Source organism: Mesoplodon bidens (assembly GCF_964165515.1).
Source record: "Mesoplodon bidens genome assembly, chromosome: 16".
NCBI classification, from domain to species: domain Eukaryota; kingdom Metazoa; phylum Chordata; class Mammalia; order Artiodactyla; family Ziphiidae; genus Mesoplodon; species Mesoplodon bidens.
Genome location: NC_138173.1, coordinates 46525897 through 46548795, shown reverse-complemented (window position 1 = coordinate 46548795; position 22899 = coordinate 46525897). Strand labels below are relative to the sequence as shown.

Sequence of the window (22899 nt, the reverse complement as noted above, 5' to 3'; positions counted from 1 at the left end):
ACTGGTCATGTCAAAGGCATTAGTATTACAGTTTGCACTCATTCAGCATCTGCACCAACCATTTATTGAATGTGCATAAATTACTGGAAGTGCCACCCAATATCTAGTCATCTTTGTTGCCTTGTTGTTTCATCTGATATTCTAAAAATTATAGAAGAAATATCTAGGAATAAAGGTTATAAGGCCACTTGCTTCCATGTTATTACGATTCTTTTTCTCCTAAGGCAACCATCGGAGTTTTACCTTTTCTAGTTCCTTGGCTCTTTACAGTCTAATCTCTTTCTTAACTATACGTTGTTTCCCTTTAAAAATTATTTCCCTTTACATCTCTTTATCTACCTCCTCTCATCTTCATGTTAGTTTTCCCTCACCACATACCCCATATAACCACTTTGAATAAGATTCATAAGAATTATGTCACAGTTTCATCGGACAGCTCATAGAAACAATCCACATAGTCTGTACATCATATGTAATCCACACTTAGTAAACTCTAAATATAATTGGTTTGATTCTAGGTCTACTATCAGCATTCTATAAATATGGACATCTATGAATCTATTAAAAAGAGCCGTTGTTGAAAGATTATGAAGAAAAATTATCCACTTCTGATGCAATTTCACAATAAATCTTAAGTATTTAATACCAGTAAAATTTCAATGAAACTAGCAATCTTAAAATGTAGGAAACATAAGAGAGAAGATCTTAAAGGTTCTCATCACACAAAAAAAATGTATAACCAAGTGAGGTGATGGATGTTAACCAAACTTATTGTGGAAATCATTTTGCAGTATATACATATATCAAATCATGTTGCACACAAATTAATGCAATGTTGTATGTCAATTATATTTCAATAAAACTGGGAAAAAAAATTTAAACAATTTAATGTAGCAATTATGCACATAATTCCCTTTTAATTTTTTATTGAAATATAATTTACATTCAGTAAAAAGTATACAAATCTTAAGTGTAACACTACAATAGCTATTGACAAATATATACAACTACTAATCCATATCCCTCTCAAGACACAGAACATTTCCATCACTCCAGGTAGTTTCCCCAACAAAAGCATTGTTATGATTTCTTATGCTAAAGATTTGTTTTGTCTCTTATTGACCTTAATATACATGGAATCATATATTATATACTCTTTAATGTCTAAATTCTCTCACTCAGCACAATGGTTTTGAGATATCCATGTTTCTGTGCATGTAAATAGTTCTCTAGTTTTATTAATGAACAATACATTTGAATTTACCAAAATTTGTTTATCCATTCACCTTATTGGTGGACATGTGGGAAGTTTCCATTTGGGGGCTACTAAGAACAAAGCTGCGATAAACCTTAATACACAAGTATTTTTGTACACATATGATTCTATTTTTCTTAGGTAAATACCTAAAAGTAGAATTACTGGGGCACAAGACAAGTGTATATTTAATTTTATAAGAAACTGTCAAACACTTTTCCAAAATGCCTGTACCATTTTACATGTTTTAAACTCTCACCAGCAAAGTATTAGAGATCCAGTTGCTCCAAATCTTCACAGGTGTTAAGTGATATCAGGTTTTTCACTGTTGTTTTTTTTTAATTGTAGCTTTCCAAGTGAGTGCATCAAAGTATCTCATGGTCATCATGCTTTAAATCTCCCAAAGGACTAAAGACATAGGACATTTTTCTTTTGTTTATTAGCCATTTGTGTATTTCTGTTGTGAAGAAAATACTTTTGCACTTTTTAGGGTTATTTTTATTTCTATTATTTAAATGTAAGTGCTCTTTATATTCCTTTTAAGCTACATGTATTGCAAATATTTTCTCCTGAAATTTCTTGAAGTATAATTTGGTTATACGTTTTCTTAGTATCTTTGATGAACAAAGTTTTAATTTTGATGATGTCTATTTTGTCATTTTTTTTTTTTTGCCTTTTATAATTAGCACTTCTTGTGTTTATCTCAAAATCCTTGCCTACATCATGAAGACAGCCTCCTCTGGTTCCTCCTTAGAAGCTTTATAGTTTTAGCCCAAAGCAAGGTCACAACAATTTTCTTCTATATTTTCTTCTAGAAGTTTTATACTTTTAATTTTTATATTTATAGCTATGATCCATTTTGGGTTTTTTTAAATGGTAAAAAAGCAAGCTTCAAATTTCACTTTTTAAATGGATATTCATTGTTACAGTACAACCTGCTTTCAGTCTTCTTCTCCTTTCTGTCCTTTCTCTGTTTAATTGCCTTTGTACCTTTGTTGAAAATTAGTTGTCAGTATGAGTGGGTACATATTACAGACTCTCCATTCTGTTTCCTTGATCCATTTTTCTTTATGCCAATACCATACTGTTTTAATTACTGTAGACTTATAATGTTTTCAAATCAGGTAGTGTTTGGACCTCTAACCAAGATCAATGCTTTAGGAACTTTCTTATTTTCTAATACCAGTGTTAGTGCTATAAATTGTGCCTTAAGTACTGCTTTAGTGGCATCCTACAAATTCTGGTGTTGTGTTTTCGTTTTAATGAAAGTTTAAAACGTTTTCTACGTTCTCTTTTGATGTCTTCTTTGATCTGCAGGTTATTTAAAAGTGTGCTATTCAGCTTCCAAATATTGGGGGATTTTCCAAAGGTCTTTCTGTTACTGATTTCTAATGTAATTTCATTGTGATCAGAGAACATATTTTTATTACTTGAATTCCTTTCAATTTAATGAGACTTATTTAAAGGCCAGAACATGGTCTACCTTGGTACTATTCTATGTACCCCTAATGAATATTCTATTGTTGTTTGCTGGATTGTTCTGTAAATATCAATTAGGTCAGGTTGGTTGATACTGTTGTTCAAGTCTACTATATCTTTGATGAGTTTCTGCCTACTTATTCTATCAGTTATTGAGAGAAGAGTATTGATATCTCCAATCATAATTGTGGATTTGTTGATTTCTCCTTGTAGTTTTATCAGTTTTTCCTTCATGTATTTTGAAGCTCTATTAATATAGACATAGATATTTAGGATTTTTATGTCCTATTGATTAGCTGACTTCTTTATTACTGTGAAGAAACATTCTTCACTCCTAATAAGATTGTTTGCACTGAAATCTACTTTGATCTGAATATAGCTAGCTTATGAGTAGGCTTAGCACGCTATATCTTTTCCATTCTCTTACTTTTTTAGCTATGTCTGTCTTTATATTTAAAGTCTGTTTCTTTTTCTTTTTTTTTAATTTATTTTTGGCTGCATTGGGGCTTCATTGCTACACGCAGGCTTCCTCTAGTTGTGGTGAGTGGGGGCTACTCTTTGTTGCGGTGCACGGGCTTCTCACTGTGGTGGCTTGTCTTGTGGAGCACGGGCTCTAGGCATGCGGGCTTCAGTAGCTGTGGCATGTGGGCTCAGTAGTTGTGGCTTGCAGGCTCTAGAGCACAGGCTCAGTAGTTGTGGCACACAGTCTTAGTTGCTCCGCGGCACGTGGGATCCTCCTGGACCAGGGCTTGAACCCATGTCCCCTGCATTGGCAGGCGGATTCTTAACTACTGTGCCACCAGGGAAGCCCATAAAGTCTGTGTCTTGTAGATAGTGTATTGTTCGGTTTTCAATTACTACCAATCTGAAAATCTGTGCCTTGAGGTGTTTAGACAAATTATATTTTACACGATTATCAATATGGTTAGGTTTGTCCATCAGTCTTGCTCTTTGTTTTCTACTTGTCTGATGTGTTTGTTTCTTTTCTCCCCTTTTTCTGTCTTTTGATTGAGTATATTTTGTATCCTACTTTATCTCCTTTGTTGATCTATTAGCTATAATTCTTTGTTTTGTCATTGTAGGGTTTATAATACACATCTTTAACCTATCATAGTCCCTCTTCAAACAGTACTACACCATTTCAAATATAATGAAAGAGCTTTGCAATAGTGTACTTCTATGTCTCCCATCCCAAATGTTATGTCATTGTTGTCATATATTTTATTTCACATATGGTATGAACCCCAAAATACATTATTATTGTTTTTATTTAAACAATTATCTTCTAATGATTTTTAAGTAACAAGAAAAAAGGATTATATATTTACCCATGTATTTATCACTGCCATTGTTCTTCATTTCTTGTGTAGATACATATATCTATCTGGTATAATTTTCCTTCTGCCTAGAGGACCCTGCTTATCATTTCCTACAATGCAGTTATGCTGGTGATGAATTTTTTCAACATTTGTATATCTGAAAAGGTATTTTTGCCTTCATTTTTAAAAGATTTTCACAGGCTATAAAATACTGGTTGATGGCTTATTTATGTTTTTAAATCTCTTAGTACTTTAAAGACATTTGTTTCATTCTCATCTCTCTTACATTGTATCCAACAAGAAATCTGCTGTCATCTTTAACTTTGTAAGCATGTCTATATATAAACATGTCTTTTTTCTCTGGCTGATTTTAAGATTGCTTCTCTATTACTTATTTTATGAAGCTGGATTGTGATATGCCTTAGTGTAGCTTTCTTCATGTTTCTTGTGTTTGGAGTTTATAGACCTTCTCAGAGCTAATAAAGATTTGTAGTTTTATGAAATCTGAAAAAATTCTGGCAATCATTTCTTTACATTTTTCTTTGTACTCTGCATGCTCTCCTCCCCCTTCAAGTACGTGTATATTAACTGCTTGATATTGTCCCTTAGTTCATGATTCTCTTTCCCTTTTTAAATTATTTTATTCATTTTTTTATTCTGTGTTTCAATTTGGATCATTTCTATTGGTTTGTCTTCAAATCCACTAATCTTTTCTTCTTCAATACCTAAACTTCCATTATCCCCATCAAGTGCATTTTTCATTTCCAATATTATAATTCTCATCTCATTTTAGCATTAGATCATTTTAGCATTTATTTTCATATATTACATATTTCTACTTAACTTTTAAAATTATATGGAATACAATTATAGTAACTTTTTTAATGTTCTTGCCTGCTCATTCTAATATCTGTGTCACTTCTGGAATGATGTCCAGTGTCTGATTACTTTCTCACTATTGATTGTGCTTTCCTGCTGTTTTGCCTGGTTATTTTTGACTGAATGCCAAACATTGTGACTTTTATCTTGTTGGGTGCTGGGTATTTTTGTATTCCTATAAATCTTCTTGAACTTTGTTCTGGGAGGCAATTAAGTTACTTGCAAACAGGCTGATCCTTTCAGGTCTTGTTTTTATGATTTGTTATTCTGTCTGAGAGCAGTACCCAGTTTAGTATTGATTATTCCCCACTGCTGAGGCAAGACTTTCCAAAATACTCTACCCAGAGTTCCAGGAATCTTGAGGTTTTCTAGTCTGGCTGCTGGGAACAGACACTATTCTTGGTCCTGTGTGAAGGCAGGCCGGTGTTTCTCTAATCATTTTGGATGATTCTTTCCCTGGCCTCGAGTAGTTTCTTCGCATGCATGTCCCAATTATTCCTCCACTGAATACACAAGAATTACCATCTGTAGATCTCCAGGATATCTTGCTGTTCAGCTCTCTCCTCTCTGGTACTCTTTCTAGAAAAATCCAGCTGCCTTGGTCTCCCCATACCCTCAGAACTGTCTCCTCAATTCAGGAAGACCTCTGGGCTCTGCCTATACTTCTCTCCCTTGCAAAATACTGGAAACTCTCAAAGGAGTATGCTAAGGCAATCATAAGGCTCGCTTTATTTCCCATTTCTCAGGTATTATTCTCCTCTGTTGCCTGATGCTCAGTTTCTTAAAAACCATTGTTTCAAATAGTTTGTCTATCTTTACAGATGTTCTGGGCAAAAAGGTACATCGAGGCCCTATTATTCCATCTATACATATAGCAGAAGTCTTAAACATATATTTTAATCATTAATTTTACTTTAAAATAATCAAATGCTCACAAAGATACTTGGAAGGTCAACAGTAACGGAGAATAAAGAAATGATGGTTATTAACAAACTGTTAACTATTCATTATACAAGTTTTAACTTGCTTTAAAGCTTTACACTTTAGATCTAAGATAATCGGTTTATATTGTATTACTCTCTTGTCATCACTTACACCTGGTAGCATTTTTCACCATCTAACAAAATGCACTGAGATGTAATTTAGTCATATGACTTTTTTGTTTTCCACTCTTGTCTAATTAAAATTCCAGACAAAATCATAATGTAGTCTCTCAGTACTCTCATTGTGTCATTATTTAAGCAGTAAAATGCAGAAATAAATACTTAAGAATCTGTAATGCCTATAAAATATTGTTTCTTTGTAGTGATGCTCCTTAAAAATGCTTCATAGTCCATTAACAGCAGATAACTGTTACTTTTTCCTATCACTTTTATTTTATTTTTTTTTATTTTTTTTTTTTGCGGTAGGCAGGCCTCTCACTGTTGTGGCCTCTCCCCTTGCAGAGCACAGGCTCCGGACGCGCAGGCTCAGCAGCCATGGCTCACGGGCCTAGCCGCTCTGCGGCATGTGGGATCTTCCCAGACCGGGGCACGAACCCGTGTCCCCTGCATCGGCAGGCGGACTCTCAACCACTGCGCCACCAGGGAAGCCCTCCTATCACTTTTAAACTTTTGTTTCACAATAGAATAAGGAAGTAGGGAAAATAGAGTAAGAAATATTACATAGTAATACAATTACAAGATGTTCTTAGTGTAGATTTAACCTAATATTGCCAATATATTCAATTTTCAATATGAATCATGGTGAAATTATTTGGCCATGTGGTAACAAGTAATATCTGTACTGAAATTCAATAAATATTTGTTGAATAAACTAATTATAATAATGAGTTTAATATGAATGAATACAATCCTCTACTAATTGAACACAAGACTATCAATTATAGGAGAGGAAGAAAAAATGGAAGAGAATGCTTCCAAGTTTATACCATGGCAGAAGACCTTAAAATACAACATAAATAATTTTAGACCTGGAGGTCTTTTCAAGATCTTGGAGAATACCTTTCCTATTTCAGAGATCGAAAAGTGAACACAAAGAAAAGATATACATCTACAAATGCTAACAGTAAAGGGAAGAAGTTAGAACAGGACCTTTATCTTCTAACTTCCAGTTTTTGTATCTCTTCCACCATACAAATTAGCCATAATATTTCTTACTTTTTAACTTCTCCCAACATTCCAGGAAGTGCTAAATAAATAAACAGTAAAATGTTACATGAAAGAAAAAAACAATTAGCTGTTTCCTAAATTTCACTAATTTTCAACTATGGAAAATATGAGCATCCAACTTTTAAATAATTCCAAATGTATAAAACATCCACTCAATGTTGTAAAACAGTTTTACTTTGGTTTTTCTGTAATTTTTCTACAAAATAATATTGTTTTAAAAATGGCTACTTCACCCACCCTCCTCTAAATCCCATCTTAGATCCTCTAACCCAGTGGTTCACAACCCTCTTCCAGGCCAAAGCCTTTTTGTAAAACAAATTCTTTGTAACATCCCCTTTACTACCCTGAAAAGGAAATCCAGAGGAAAAAATGTCCTGAGAATTTACATAATTTTTAAGACATATATATATTCCTAACTCTATAATAAAAGGAAAAATAAATAATTTATAAAAAATAAAATATATTTAAATAAGTAAATGCTCAGGCACAACAACTCAAGATGTCATAATAAAGGAGTCAGATACTTACACCTACATGAATGTGGTCAACCTGTGCCCCACTCAGTAAATGTGTCAAAACAGTATACTCAAATGTGGAACGATGTTGCCTCTAAGAACCACAAAGGTCCACCAAGTGTTATGCCTCTTAGTGACGGAGCTACAAAGGACAACTGCCACTGAGCTATTAAAGGACACTGGTGTTTCCCTCCCTAATATATCTCTAGATGCCTTTGTGCTTTGCTACTGGTCTCCACTAGTAAGTAGTATTGGCATCACTTGGGAGCTTGTTAAAAACACAGATTCTCGGGTACTACCTCAGACCTATCAAATTCAAATCTATATTTAAATAAGATCGTCAGGTTATATGGATGTAAATTAAAGGCTGAGAAACCACTGGGCACTCCTGGGGGACATAGTAAGGGAGAGGGTAAACAAACTACACATAACAAAAAAAGCGGTTATTTCAATACGCATTTTGAAATTAAAAAAGACATATTTGAAAATCTCTAACAATATTTTGTAGCTAAATTGATAATAAACATTTGTCATTTTTATGAATAAATGAATTAAGTAAATACTCATTAACTCAAAGCTAAGGACTAGAGCCAACTTGGTATTCATTCACTCAGTAAATACTAAAGGTCTATGTGTAAAGCACTGTGCTAAGATCTGTGAGAGAAGTAAAAAGTCATAAAACAGGTCAAAACCACTGCAGTATATAGTTAAAGATTAAACTAAAGCTCCGAAAAAGAAGGAAATGTAACACACTCTTCTCTCAAACATACTTCTAGGTTCATAGATTTAAATTTAATTAAACCAAAGTTTCTCTTTTTGAGGCCACTGGTTTCTGAGTGGTATTGAAGAACAAATTACTAATAATACTTTAAACTGGAGTTATATTTTTTATGAGATGCTCCATTTTACTGTCCAAGTCAAATACTGCTGAAAGACCCATTGTGGTAAGAAAGGAGAAAAACATGGGGAGAGAGAGACAGACAGAGAGACAGAGAGAAAGAAAGAGAGAGAGATGAGCGGGAGGTAAGGCTAACAAGAAAACAGGCTTAACTGAAGTAATTTAAATAGTAACAAAAGAAAATGAGCAAAGAAAGGAGAAATTTCAACACCACTAAGGGAACTAACTACTTACTCTCTTGGGCAAGAAAAGGCAAATTTTTTTGTAAAGGGTCATAAAGTAAATATTTTAGGCTACGAAGGCCATATAACATGGTCTCTTGCAGCTACTCAACTCTTATAACTACAGTGGTAGCTGAAAGCAGCCATAGATAATAAGTAAACTAATAGATGTGACTGTGTTCCAATAAAACTTTATTTACAAAAGACAGATGGCACAGATTTGGTGCCAGGGATGTAGTTTGCTGATCCCTTGCTCTAGGGGAAAGAATTCAAAAGGTTCAAAGATACAGGCCTAATAAATTAAAATAGAATCTGCATTTAAAAAATAATAAACCATAGGCTCTTTCTTGCTGATGATAAGGGGAATTAAATTACTCTTGAAGAGAAAGTACTTTCCAAATAAAACTTTTTACAATTATAACCAATTCCATTTTCTAGGCGTAACTACTAAATCTGATATTAAACCCTAACTTCTTCCCTGACTAAAAGTCATTCTTATTAACAAAAGAAGCTATTGGTCTGACTTGTATTAGGTTCAGAAAGCAAGGAGTCATGAAAGTGTGCATTTACTAGTTATAGCTGTCAAAGGCACCAGGCAAAAGAAAAAAAGGAACTACTACACCTTGCTTCCCCATAATGGGTCAGATTCTACTGTTTATTCAGGTTAGTAGTTTGTCATTGAAAGAAGCATTAAGAGATAATATTGAAAGAAATATATTTGTTCTCATTACCACCTTCTTCAAACATTAGAGATATGCTTCTAGCTTCCCTTCAGTGATGAATTAATTACTCGAAAATTTGTTGTATTTATTTTTAACATCCGTAACCTCCTGACAATATGCACTCCAAAACTTACTAATTGATTATGTGACCCAGTGTTTAAGTATTTCCTTTCTTCTTCCCAAACCTACCTCTCTAAAGTCCAAAGGAAACTATCTCACGCAGCTATCTAGTTTTTGAAGGAGTCTGTTCCCATTATCCATGCTATTGTCATTCATTCATTTAAAATCCTATCTCCATTGGTTATCATCTATTTTTTTTCACCCAAGCTCATATACCTTGACCATTTCACTTGCCATTTTACAAGTTTTCTTGATTTCTAAAGTCCTTGTGTAGCAGACATTGCTACTGTCTCAACCCACACTGCCGTATCCTTCACTGTTCCCCACATAGCAATGTTTTCTTACTGTATTTTTAATATTCTGCCTGAGTGCTTTCTCTGGCACAGCAGCATGCTAGAGCAATGAGTTCTAGAGAGTTAACCCCAGGAACAGCCCTAGACCAATAGCAAAGGGAAGTTATGGATAAATATCCCCAGCCTCCTTGCCCATTATATGGGATAACTGAGGTCATGATACCGGGTCTCCCAAAAGTCCCAGTAAGATTAAGACACAGCGGCTAAAAGAGATTACCTGCTCTTGAATGCATCCAATATTGTATTCTTTCTCTTAACTGGATCATTTCCCACTTCCCTACAGGTAGTGCCTGGGATTGCCTTCCATATAGACTACTCACTCTCAAATCTTTGTGTGCTTAAGGCGGTCCTCAATCTAAGATGGTCCTCTAACCTTAAAATTCCTGGGTTCCTGAGATTTTGCATTGAGACGAGTTCATAGCACACCAGCCATGAAATCACCAACTGTTTTGCCCAAAGGTAGGATTACATTGTTTCACTTTTGCTAGTTTTCAAAAGATCTGGCACAGCCATCATTTTATTACTCTCCCAAGACATAGCAACACACCAGAGTGATGGCTTTAGCCACCCTCTAAAATGACGCCCAGTTACCTTACCTGTTATAACTGAGTGCTCACGTAATAGAAGCGGGTATGCCTCGCACCAAGCCGCACACAGGAGAGGCTGGGATGCTGGTGTGGGGTGGGGCACGGACACAAGGGCGCGGTCCAGTCGGTAGCTGGCCTCGCTCGGGTTCTTCGGGCTCAGCTGAGCCCCTCCCCCAACCCTGCATACCTGAAGGCTCACAGCCCTCCAGTTCTTGGCCAACACTCCCCTCATTCGGGTTTGGGGCTTGAGCTTTTCCATCCCCAGCATCTGGCAGGGTGTTGGGCCAGGGAAGCCTGATCAAGTGGCCAACAGCGGCTGGAGGGCAGCACCACCCCACCCAGCACCAGACCTCAGGCCAGCAGCCAGAGTCCAGGCTCCGCAGAAAAGCAGGTAAGGGCTGTCGCTGTGTAAATGGGCGGGGGTCACTTGCCCTCAAGTTGGAGGAGAGTCTACATCACAAAACCTAACTCAACTTTTGTTACTAAGGGACTCGTGTTGAGCAAAATCTGATGTTAACTTTTTTTTTTTTTTTGCCGTACGCGGGCCTCTCACTGTTGTGGCCTCTCCCGTTGCAGAGCACAGGCTCCGGATGCGCAGGCTCAGCGGCCATGGCTCACCGGCCCAGCCGCTCCGCGGCATGTGGGATCTTCCCAGACCGGGGCACGAACCCGTGTCCCCTGCATCGGCAGGTCGACTCTCAACCACTGCGCCACCAGGGAAGCCCTGATGTTAACTTTAAAGGAGAGATTTGTTCTTCGCCTTCAAATTGTAATTGGGGCGGGGCGGGCGGGCAGCCCTTAGCATTCCACCCTTAATACCTGGCCAGTGCGTGGCCGTTAGCACGAGGCCCTTAGAACAGCGGTTAGAGGTCCCGCTCTGCCAGCAGTCAGCCTCGCAGTGATCCTCTGGGCAGAAAGTGCCGTGAGCGGTGGATCGTGGCCTTCTCCCCAGGGCTCGAGGTCCTCCAGCCTCCATGCTGGTGGGTGAGCTGGGGGGCCCAGGACAGGCTAAGGGCTGTGTCCTGCAAAGCTCCAGAGCCCTTGCCATGGCCGCCCACTGGCTGGGCCCAGGTCTTGACCTAATGGCGGCAGCAGTCTCCATGGGTCCCAGTCAATGGAGGCCTCAGCACCTGGATTGTATGGACACTGCCACTAAGGTAACAGCTTCAATCAGCTTCAGTCTGTCCATTCAAGTTTTGAAAATTGGTACAGCTTAGATCAGTTGTCTACCCCCCTAAGAGGTGGCCGGAGGTCAGGGGTAAGTTGCAAGAACACTGCACATCATTAGTTCAGGTCCACCTCTGTGGCCGGGGCTCTTCTCAAAGAAGGACAATTCTTGTGAGCTGGGAATTCACCTAACGGGTATTTGCTACAAGTGATTCGCTCCAGTTTAAGTGAAAAGCCTGAGGGCCAGCTGGGTCCTGGGCACTTGGCTCCCTCAGTGATGATGGCTGGGCAGGGTCTGACAACCCGGCCCTGAGGGCACCACCAGCCGAGATCTGCCTCTTCAGCCAAGCCTGGGCACTGGCAGGAGGACCCAGACTGGGTGCTGGATGAACGCTCCCAGGCAGGGTAACGGCCCGCGCAGGGACCCCCTCCTCTTAGCCAGGGCCTGGACCCTGGAGGGAGAAACTTGAGCCTTGGGACCTTGCCCTTTCTTGTCAGAACAGGGAAGAACATTCATTCTGGTGGAGGTTTACAGGAACATCGTTACCTGACCATGACCTGACCTCAAGAACAAAGGTTCTGACACCAAGAAGTTTGACAACTAACTACACCCCTCCCTCACATTTCCTATAAAAGGGTTTTGCTAAAAGCTTATGGGGAGTTCAGGGTTTGGGGGGGCCTGAGCCACCTGTCTCCTTGCATGGCCCTGCAATATACCTTTCTCTGCTCCAAACTCTGATGTTTTGGTATTTTTTGGCCTCACTGTGCGTCGGGCACACAGACTTGCATTCGATAACGCTCAGGACCCACCAGCCTATAAGTACAGTTTAGATTTGTTTTTCCACAAAATGCATGACTTTCTACTTATTCACATGTAAATGTATCTGCCAATTCTAGATAACAAACATAGTGTAAACCAGATTTTGTTTTTAATTTTCAATTTAAACAGAGGAACGTGGTATAGAAAAATAATCTCCCCAAGAAAACTTTTCATTCTCCTCCTTCCAAAAGTAGGAACTCTAAGAACCATAAACACTGTTTTAAAAAGTCTAACCCTTTGAACATGGAGAAGCCCATAGAACTGAGCCAAAAGAGTACATAACAGAGTTAGCCCATGGAAAAATCAAACTCACGAAACCCTTTCATCAATATTTACCTGCTTGGAAGACCACTTCATCTGTCAACCCAAGGTAGAACCTTTGGAGACATCCTTAATCTTCCCCATTCTCTTAATTCCTCTTCCAGTTAGTCCCATCAATCGAACCTCTCCAAAGTGTCTTAAAAAAAAAAATCTCTTCTTCATTCCCCTTGCTCTTATGCCAGTTTGTCTTTCCTGTGACCATAACCTATCTAGGTTCCCTGTTTCATTTCACTTTATTCTGGAAAAACCTGACACTCCCACATCAAACTTAAGACTGTTCAAACCTATAATAGCTCAAGTCCTGAACATCACTTTCAGCATTTCTATAAAACATATGGACATTTACATTATATTTAGACAACACAGTTGTTGCCTAAACATTTCATGTATTTTTATTTCTGTTTGGAATGAAGATTAAAAATAATGTTTACCTAAAGATTAAGCAAAATGTTTACCTGTCTGAAGCTACGTCACTGGCAATTTGGTGCTTCACTCCTGACCCATTTTTAATAGAATCCTGTCTTGTGAGCCCATGAGATCGACTTTTCTCCACTGCAGGTACAGATAAGTCACCTGAGGGTCCTTGGAACGGGGCCTGCTCATGCAGTTTTGCTTTCTTCTCCTGAGGTGCCTCCTCATTCCGCAGTCCTCGGAGAACCTTTTGATCAGGTTGCTGTGGTGTATTAGATCCACTATTATAAAACCATGCTCCTGATTTAGTGAGGATTTCTTGTTGTTTTCGGCACAAATTACATACCCACATAACCTGCACACGAATATACAGGGAAAAGAAATTAGTGTTTCCAAAAGTTAAAAGCAAATAAAAATACAGACAACTCAAGGTAACAAAAAAAGTACATGGTTATCCTTTCTGAAGTTAAAATGTAATCCTGATCAACTGCTATTGTTAATTAAATCACATATCTTAATATTGTCAACAGACAAAACTGACAATATTTACTGGCAGTAGAAACACCAAACTAGAATGTGAAATTACTAGTTGTTTATTTATATTCTTTAATTGCTTTGTATTTAAATTAGGGGCATAGTATAATACAAAGAAAATGGATTTGAGGTTAGAAAAACTTGGGTTTAAATACCAACTGCAAGACTGGAAACTTGGCAACCTTCAACAAGGTACTGAACCTTCATAGCTATAAAACTTAGTTTCCTTAATGATAAAATAAAGAAATAAGTATAATAATATTCATTCCCCTATATTGTTTTGAGGATTGAAATAATTTATATAAAATGTCTGGCACAATGCCTGGTATATGTTGGACTTCAATAGATTACCTACTATTAGGTTAATCTTCTATCATCAACTATATTACAGTTTCTTGAAGGGGCTTTTATTTCTTTTGAGTAGCTCCTAATGACTAAAATAAAGCTAGGAACATTGCTGATCCTCAATAGAAACCTATTAATTGCTCATAACTTTAGTAGGACACTTAACATAAATTGTACCATTTTAACCATTTTTAAGTGCACAGTTCAGTAGTATTAAGTATATTCACATTGCTGTGAAACAGATCTACAAAATGTTCATCTTGCAAAATTCAAAGTCTATATCCATTAAACAGCAAATCCCCTTTTCTCCCTCCCCCCACCCCCTGGTAACCACCATTCTACACTTGATTTTTTAATAGATATGTTTTTCAGACTCCAGGAATCTAAGAATATTAAAACTAACATCTGTTTGACCAGAAAACCTTCGCCTTCTTCTGAAAAATATTTTTCGATTAGAAAAAAAATCATACATTCATGAAATAAAAGGTAAGTTAATATTTCAAGTGTTTTTTATGTTTTATGTCAAATATTGAATCTTACACAGCTCTCCAGATTGCTAAACATTTCCTCATAGTTTAAATAAATTATAATATAGATAATCGCAGTAAAAGAAAACTTCAACATGGTATTTTCAACTGATACAAGAATGCTTTTGTAAAATACCATTTAAAATTTTTGCTTAACTTCTCATTACTCCCAGTTCACATTGTTTGTATAGTTTATATCATACAACACTGTACTTGATCATTTTGTTATTTTGTTCTCTCTTCAAATTGTATATACATTTCTCTTTTCTCCAACTAAATTGAAAGCTCACTGGGGGCAAGGTCTATATCTTCTATTTGCATAATAAGACCTTATAAATTATAGAACAGTAAGACCTTCTAAATGTTTGCTAACTTGAATTCTTTTGAAGTCTTTCTGGGGGATGTATTATAATAAAATTTTTTATACTATTACACTAAGATTTATGTTTCATCCATTTCCAAAAGAATCAGTCAGCAATAACATCAATTTTTGTGACTATCTTATTTTTAAAAGTAAATAAAGTATTTTTGATACTAAAATACCAACATCTCACTCAAATTTTAAAAAATACATCATAGTCCAAATTCCTTTTGCTTTGAATACATACAAAATATTAATATATCTAACTCATCAATCATCTCAAAAATCAAATTTCAACCAAGATCTTCAGCCTTTCAATGCCATCTTGTGGCAATTATAGGTATTGCAGATATCTTTTAAAAGTGAAAGGCGCACTAAATATAGAACCAGAAAATAATGTTAAAATAAATTAAATTTGAACTTCAACTTTTCTGCTTTATTTTAAACAAATTACTCATTGTACAAATAGCATCATTTCCATATAGTGAAAAATGAAAAAAAGACTTGGAAGCACTATGGGCTTAGTCTTCCTCATCTGTTAACACCTAATAGATATTAATATAAGATAAATGACTGTAAGTGTGAAGGATGATGTCTGACTCTCTATGTATTAATACCCTTCCCATACTCTCTGGGCTATCCACATTGGTTGCTCTTTTTCGGACTAGATCCTATGTGTCCTCCTAAACTGCTGGCTTCTAGTAATCCTTATATCCTAACAACAAATTACCCTTCTCTTACTATCTCCTCCTACTCTTGGATTAAGAGCTTACTAATCTTTAAAGCTTAGGAAGCCTAAATTCATTCACTTAAATTAGTACAGGGACTGACACTTTCAACTGAAACCCTTTACACACATTGCAACTTGTAAATTGATGGTACTGCAGGATGCCTTACAAACACATACACATGCTATGAGATGACTTTTCATTAATTGGCTGTGAAATAATTAACATCTATTAGAGGTAAAGTCTGTGTCCGTGGAAAATAATTTAACTAATTTGGGAACAGAATAGCAGGACTTTTGTTAATGGAACCCTTTAACCAATTAAGTTAACCAGCAAATGTATCTTATGATGAATGCTGTTAAAAATATCTTAGAAATATACATGCCTGTAAATCACCATGGTTAGAGCCTATTAGTGTGGCTGGTCATCATTTATCAAAAAACATCTAGGCCCTAAGAATACAAAGACATCGAGGATTCAAAATTATAAGGTATTATTACTTTCAGTTCTAAATATGCCAATATTTGGGACTTCCCTGCTGGTCCAGTGGTTAGGACTTCGCCTTCCAATGCAGGGGGTGCGGGTTCGATCCCTGGTCAGGGAGCTAAGATCCCACATGTCTCGTGGCCAAAAAACCAAAACATAAAACAAGCAATATTGTAACAAATTCAATAAGGACTTGAAAAAAATTGGTCCACAGGGCTTCCCTGGTGGCACAGTGGTTAAGAATCCACCTGCCAATGCAGGGGACACGGGTTCAAGCCCTGGTCCGGGAAGATCCCACATGCGTGGAGCAACTAAGCCTGCGCGCCACAACTACTGAGCCTATGCTCTAGAGCCTGCTAGCCACAACTACTGAAGCCCACGCGCCTAGAGCTTGTGCTCCGCAACAAGAGAAACCACCGCAATGAGAAGCCTGCACACCACAACGAAGAGTAGCCCCCACTCTCTGCAACTAGAGAAAGCCCGCGCACAACAAAGACCCAACACAGCCATAAATAAATAAATAAATAAATTATTTTTTTTAATGGTCCACAAAAAAAAAAAAATACCAATATTTTCAAAGTAATACAGCAATATAAGAGATGGAACACTAGTGACCCAAATTTGTCACTTATTATCGTATGTTCCATTCCACAGACATCCTTGTTGGGGTTAAAAAGGAAAAAAAAACACTAAGGAAAATAGGAATATCTCTTTAAAACCATAAAAACGATAAATGTAATAGCTAAACTGCATAGTCAAAAACAAAATTATGTTAAGTGCATACAATAACTAAAAGGAGTTTAATGCTCTGAAAACTCTGATTTTCATCTAAATAGGGATAATAAATAATAGAATAATTCAGAGAAGGGAAGGATTTACTGGTTAGAGACTGGTGCTAATGAGACCACAGGCAAAGCTCATAAGACCAGCTAACTCTGCACAAAATAAAAGGATTTACTAGACTCCAGTCTAATCAGACTACACTCTATTGCTAATCAACAATGCTTATAAATGTATGCATTTGTCAGAGAAGAGTGTAAATTGATCAGTTTAACCCTATCACATGACTAGAAAACTGTGGAAGATGCTAGTTAGCTACTAAACTTACTTCCTTTTTCTCTTAGAAAACTACATTTCCCAATCTCCCTTGTTGTTAGAGATGGCCGTGATCATATGACTGTGTTCTGGCCAATGGATTATAAGTGCAATGATGTGTGCCATTTCCATGACCATTAAAAACTCTCATATGCTACTGTCATGCTCTTCATTCAAGACCCTGGGGGGTAAAGGAACCACAAAAAAAAAAAAAAAGGAACCTGGGAATCTGCATGAGTACTTGGAAAGGAGCCCTCTGATAATCAGCCACACCAGTGTGGACTTCACATTGGTGAGAAATAAACTTCTATTATGTTGAGCTACAGAAACTTTTTAAGTTTTATCGTTTGCAGTTGATATCATTTCCTTAACTAATTCAAATATTTTTAAAGTACATGTTCTACTGAATGTGTCACCAGGAGAATCTTTGTATGTGGAGAACAATGCATTACTAAAACTGGCATATAAATGTGCTTCAGTGTTGTTCTGGACCCAGCTTTCACTGAGTCCTAAGAACTGGTTATGCACACTTCTTCTCAGCTCTGCATTCGATGAAGTAACCTGGATTACTTGAAAGTAGCCACGGTGAATGTTTTTAGAATATGAAAGTTGGAAAATGCCACAAATCAGGGCTTTTTCTTACAGAGAACCTGTTGTTAACATTTATCAGCACACCACTGAATATAATGTATCTCGTATAGTCTACTAAGTGATTAATACTACATTTAGTATTGGAAGATAAACTTGGATGAAGCTGTAATTTACCATAAAATTAATTCAGACCATAAAATTCCCATTTATTTACAGATGGGCAAATAACTATTAACACTAATTCATTAATTATTTATTCATTCATACAATATTCACTAAATGCCTAGTGTATGCCAGACACTATGCTAAGAGCTGGTGAATACAGCTCAGCAGACAGATTTTGCTGTGGAGTTTACAGTATAGTGGGGGAGACAATAAGCAAATAATTGCACAAATACTGTTTAATTACAATTGTGATAAATGCTACAAAAGGAATACAGTCACACCATAAATCCCTGGTGCTTCCTCTCCCCTGGCCCAGGCTGTGTTTGGAAAAAAAGAAGAATGCAGAGATCTGCAAAAGGTCAACTACAGTATTCCTTAGTGTTCCCATCATCAGATCTATGGTGTTTCTGTCCCTCAAAAGGCAGAATTCAGCAGCACTGTGGGCTACTAACCTACAAGCCCTTCTCCAGCGCTATCATGGTGGATCTGGAAAGTTGAAGTACCGGCCCATATCCTAGAGCAGTGATCCCCTTTTTGGCACCAGGGACCGGTTTATGGAAGACAATTTTTCACTGACAGGGCGGGGGTTGGGGGGTGGATGGTTCAGGCAGTAATGCGAGTGATGGGGAGCGATGGGGAGCAGCGGATGAAGCTTCACTCACTCGCCCATCGCTCACCTCCTGCTGTGCGGCCTGATTCCTAACAGGCCACGGACCTGGGGGTTGGGACCCCTGGCTTAGGGAACACATTTGAAAAACCTTAACCCTCTATAGAATAGGGGTCCCCAAGCCGTCCTCGGCCTGTTAGGAACCGGGCCACACAGCAGGAGGTGAGCGGCGGGCAAGTGAGCAAAGCTTCATCTGCCGCTCCCCATCGCTCGCATTACCGCCTGAAACATTCCCCCTGCCCCCATGCATGGAAAATTTTCCTTCCACGAAAATGGTCCCTGGTACCAAAGAGGTTGGGGACCGCTGCCCTAAGCAATTAAGGAATCAATGTAATTTCTATATAATAGGCTTCTAGATTACAAAACAGATATCAGAAAATTTCCTTCGTCTGATACCCCAAGACAAGCAGCAAGACTTTCCCAGATTCCCCATGAAGCACAAGCATGGCATCTCTAGCTACAGTCATATTTGTAAGTTGATACAAGAAGGTTCGATGGTGTCATCCCTAAGTCCCTCAGGAGACAGCAGCAGTACAGAAGGAACTTTAACTTGGAACATCTCCAAGTCTTAGGTGGCTATTGTTGTGGCCTCGAAAAATTACTCACAGAGAAACTTGTTTATTTCTCTATTTTTGATCTGATTTTTCCTCAACAGCATACTAGCCAGATTTCTTTTAAAGCCACCTACTAAATTTCTGTCTGCTAAATAGCTCCTTTGGATAAATTCTCTGTATCTGATATTACCTCACCTTCCCTTTCTGTTTTCCAAGAAGGTATCTGGGTGTCCCGTGGGGCTTCTGCTGCTGAAATCTGCAGCTCATCTAACTCACAGTCTGGTACTGCTCGTTCTATTTAGACAGGACTGTGCTCCACTGTTGACTTGATCTCACTTCAGCTCCCAGGGCACTGCTGGCTCCTCTTAGTCTCAGAACAATCCTCCATTCAGCCGTGGCCCCAGCTACCTGTACTGCAGTCTCTTCTGCAAAGTGACCTCATCCCTCATCCCCCACCATCAGGGGAGTGTCACGACAGGGACATGCAGCTACTTTTGTGTCCTCCATGCTTTCCAGAACTATCCTGGTACTAAGGATAGTTCTGGAAAGCTAATGCTGGCAGGGCATCCAGAAAGATGATCTCTTCCAAGAACCTCAAATAATAAGAAGGGTAAGAGCTGCCCTTTGACTGAACCAATATGTATCCTCAGCCTGAGCAAAGCCTAGAAAAAATAGACTAGAACTAGATCACCTACTAGCCTTACCTCTGTCTTTCTCCTTCCTCATAATATACGGAAATAGAAGGGGCAGGCTCTTCCTAGACTTCCCTTTTCTGTATACCTGACACTTTCCCCAAGAACCCTCAGTCTTGGACTAATGATCTCCAGGCTTCCCTTAACCCATCCGTTACTTTCATGGCAAAAATGAAAAAAGAAGCCAGCTTACTGATAAAATAATCTAAACCAGGAGGCACTTCAAATATACTATACCTATTACACTGTGATCTGAATATTGTCAGCTATGTTCAGAGATTAATATTTGCCTAAGTACAAAGAATGAACCAGATCCACAGAGAGCTTCAAGTTTCTGATAAAATGGCTGATTCCTCTGCTCTGGGCAGGAGTTGTGGGGTGGGAGGCTGCACAGCACAGAAAAGGAACCTAGTCTTTTAAAAGACAGAAAATGAAATGAAATGAAAGACAATTAAGTTGAAAATATAATCATTTATTGTTTTACCATGCAGTCAATATTACTGAAAATTTGGGGTATCTGCACTGTTTATCAAAACAAAACACACAATTGCCAAAAAATGCAATTTTAATTTATACTTAAAACCTCAGAGAAATTATAGAGAATTAAAAATTATAGTGATCTCTACCACGCTGCTAAACTTAAACCTTTACACCTCTTTCCTTAAACTCTACTTTTATTTCTATATATTGGTTTGTCTTATGTCATGATATAAATCTTACTTTTAACATTTTTCAGCGAAAATAGACATTGCTTGTACAGAAAGATTTTTGTTTCTGTGTCCAGAATTTTAGCTTATAAAAAAAATAGAAATAGGGCTTCCCTGGTGGCACAGTGGTTGAGGGTCCGCCTGCCGATGCAGGGGACACGGGTTCGTGCCCCGGCCCGGGAAGATCCCACATGCCGCAGAGTGGCTGGGCCCGTGAGCCATGGCCGCTGAGCCTGCGCATCTGGAGCCTGTGCTCCACAACGGGAGAGGCCACAACAGTGAGAGGCCCGCGTACCACAAAAAAATAATAATAATAAAATTAATTAATTAATTAATTAAGTTAAATTAAAACAAAAGAGAAATGAAGGCAGATAAGCAGAGCTGCAGCCTTGGGGCCACTGTGCCCCCAGCCAAAAAGCAGGCACCAATAGCTGAGAGCATAGCTCTTTTGGGATAACAGAACTAAATGCGCCCCATATAAAATGAAAACCTGGAGTCAGGTTCACTTCTTGATGCCCAGGTCCTTCTTCACTAATAAAAGGAGCTGGAAAATGCTATAGAAAGCTGCCTCAACCTACAGATTACACATAGCTGTGCGTTCAGAAAAGTGGGACACAGTCTTGTAACAAGATGCTGAACAAAGCCAACCATGACCTTGGTTTGTATATATGAATTTGCAAGATCATTAATTTAAAATACCACTAATATATTAATTTGCAAGATGACTAAATATCATGATGGAAACAAGATCCCAGCTCACTCCTAAAGACCTGGTTCTGGATTGGAGAGCCCAGATACTTCATGAAGGCAATCACAAAATTGTTAATAAGGATGGGATAAGCTCAGGGGAGGCAGAAGGGAGGGTAAGAGGAGGATAAAGAGAAAAGGAAGAAACTACAGTGAAAACTTTTTAAAAAATCATCTCACAAAAAAGAAAAAAAAAATGAGGTCTAAATGGTTTTACATTTGACTCCTACCAAACACTGAAAAAGCAAATAACCCCAAACTTTTTCAAACTACTATAGAAATGGGGAAAAAAAAAAAAGGTAAGGTCCCCAATGTAATTTATAAGACTAGAAAGATTTTAATGGCAAAATCAGAAAAGGGCAGTAATTAGTTTCCTATGGCTGCTGTAACAAATTACCACAAACTGGTGGTCTAAAACAACAGAAATATATTCTCTCACAGTGCTGAAGAGCAGAAGTCTGAATTCAAATTCAGTATCAATGGGCCAAAATCAAGGTATCAACAGGGTCATGCTCATTCAAGAGGCTCTAGGGGAAATCAGTTCTTTGCCTCTTCTGGCAGTCAGCTTCTGATGGCTACCAGCATTCTTTGGCTTGTGGCCACATCAATCCAGTCTTCAGGGACAGCATCTTCAGATCTCTCTCTGCTACATCCTCACATCACCTTCTGTGTGTGTGTGTAATCCTCCTCTTATAAGGATACAAATGATTATATTAAGGGCCCAGGCAGATAATCTCCCCATCTCAAGATTCTTACATAATGACATCTGCAAAGATTGTTTGTTTGTTTTGCTATATAAGGTTATTCACAGGCTCAGGGATTAGGGAATGGATTTTTTTTGAGGGGCCATTTTCAGCCTACCACAGACAATATAAAAGTAGAATTATAGGCCAATAGCACAAATAAAAATGGATGCATTGATCTTAAAATCAAATGTTAAATTTCATACAGCAAATATATATGATAAAGAACAAAAAGAACCTATCATGACAAAGGGAAGATTATAACAAGAATAGTTTAATATTAGAAAATATACCAATGTAATTCACCACATTAATAGATTAAAATAGAAAAAAAGTTATCATATTGATACGGAAAAACCATTCAGCATTCATAAAATGTAAGACTCATTCATGTGAAAATAAAATCTAGCAAACAAAAAATAGAAAAGCAATGCTTAAGCCTGATAAAGGGTATCTACAAAAACTTAAATCCTATTTTATACTTAAAGATGAAAAGTAAGAGCGTTTCCCTTAAAGTTAGGAATGAGCTAAAGATCCCAATAATCATCACTTCTATTCAACACTGTCCTGGAGGCACTAGCTTATTAGTAAATCTCACACACACAAGACAAGAAGAAGGATGAAATAAAACTGTCCTTATCTAAATACTATATGATTGTGAAAACCATTTGATTATGACAGAAAAATCCAAGAAAATCTACAGACAACATATTAGAAGT

The 22899-nt window shown here is 37.6% G+C and overlaps 1 protein-coding gene across 7 annotated transcripts in view; it reads right to left on the bottom strand.

Moving 5' to 3' along the window:
- RIMS2 (regulating synaptic membrane exocytosis 2) overlaps window positions 1–22899 on the bottom strand; it is a 568944-nt gene that overhangs the window by 383940 nt on the left and 162105 nt on the right. For all 7 annotated transcript variants that reach the window (XM_081258177.1, XM_081258180.1, XM_081258182.1 and 4 more), the window contains one exon: window positions 13283–13593. In XM_081258177.1, coding sequence (XP_081114303.1) covers window positions 13283–13593 — 311 coding nt within the window. The remainder of the gene's footprint in view (window positions 1–13282; window positions 13594–22899) is intronic.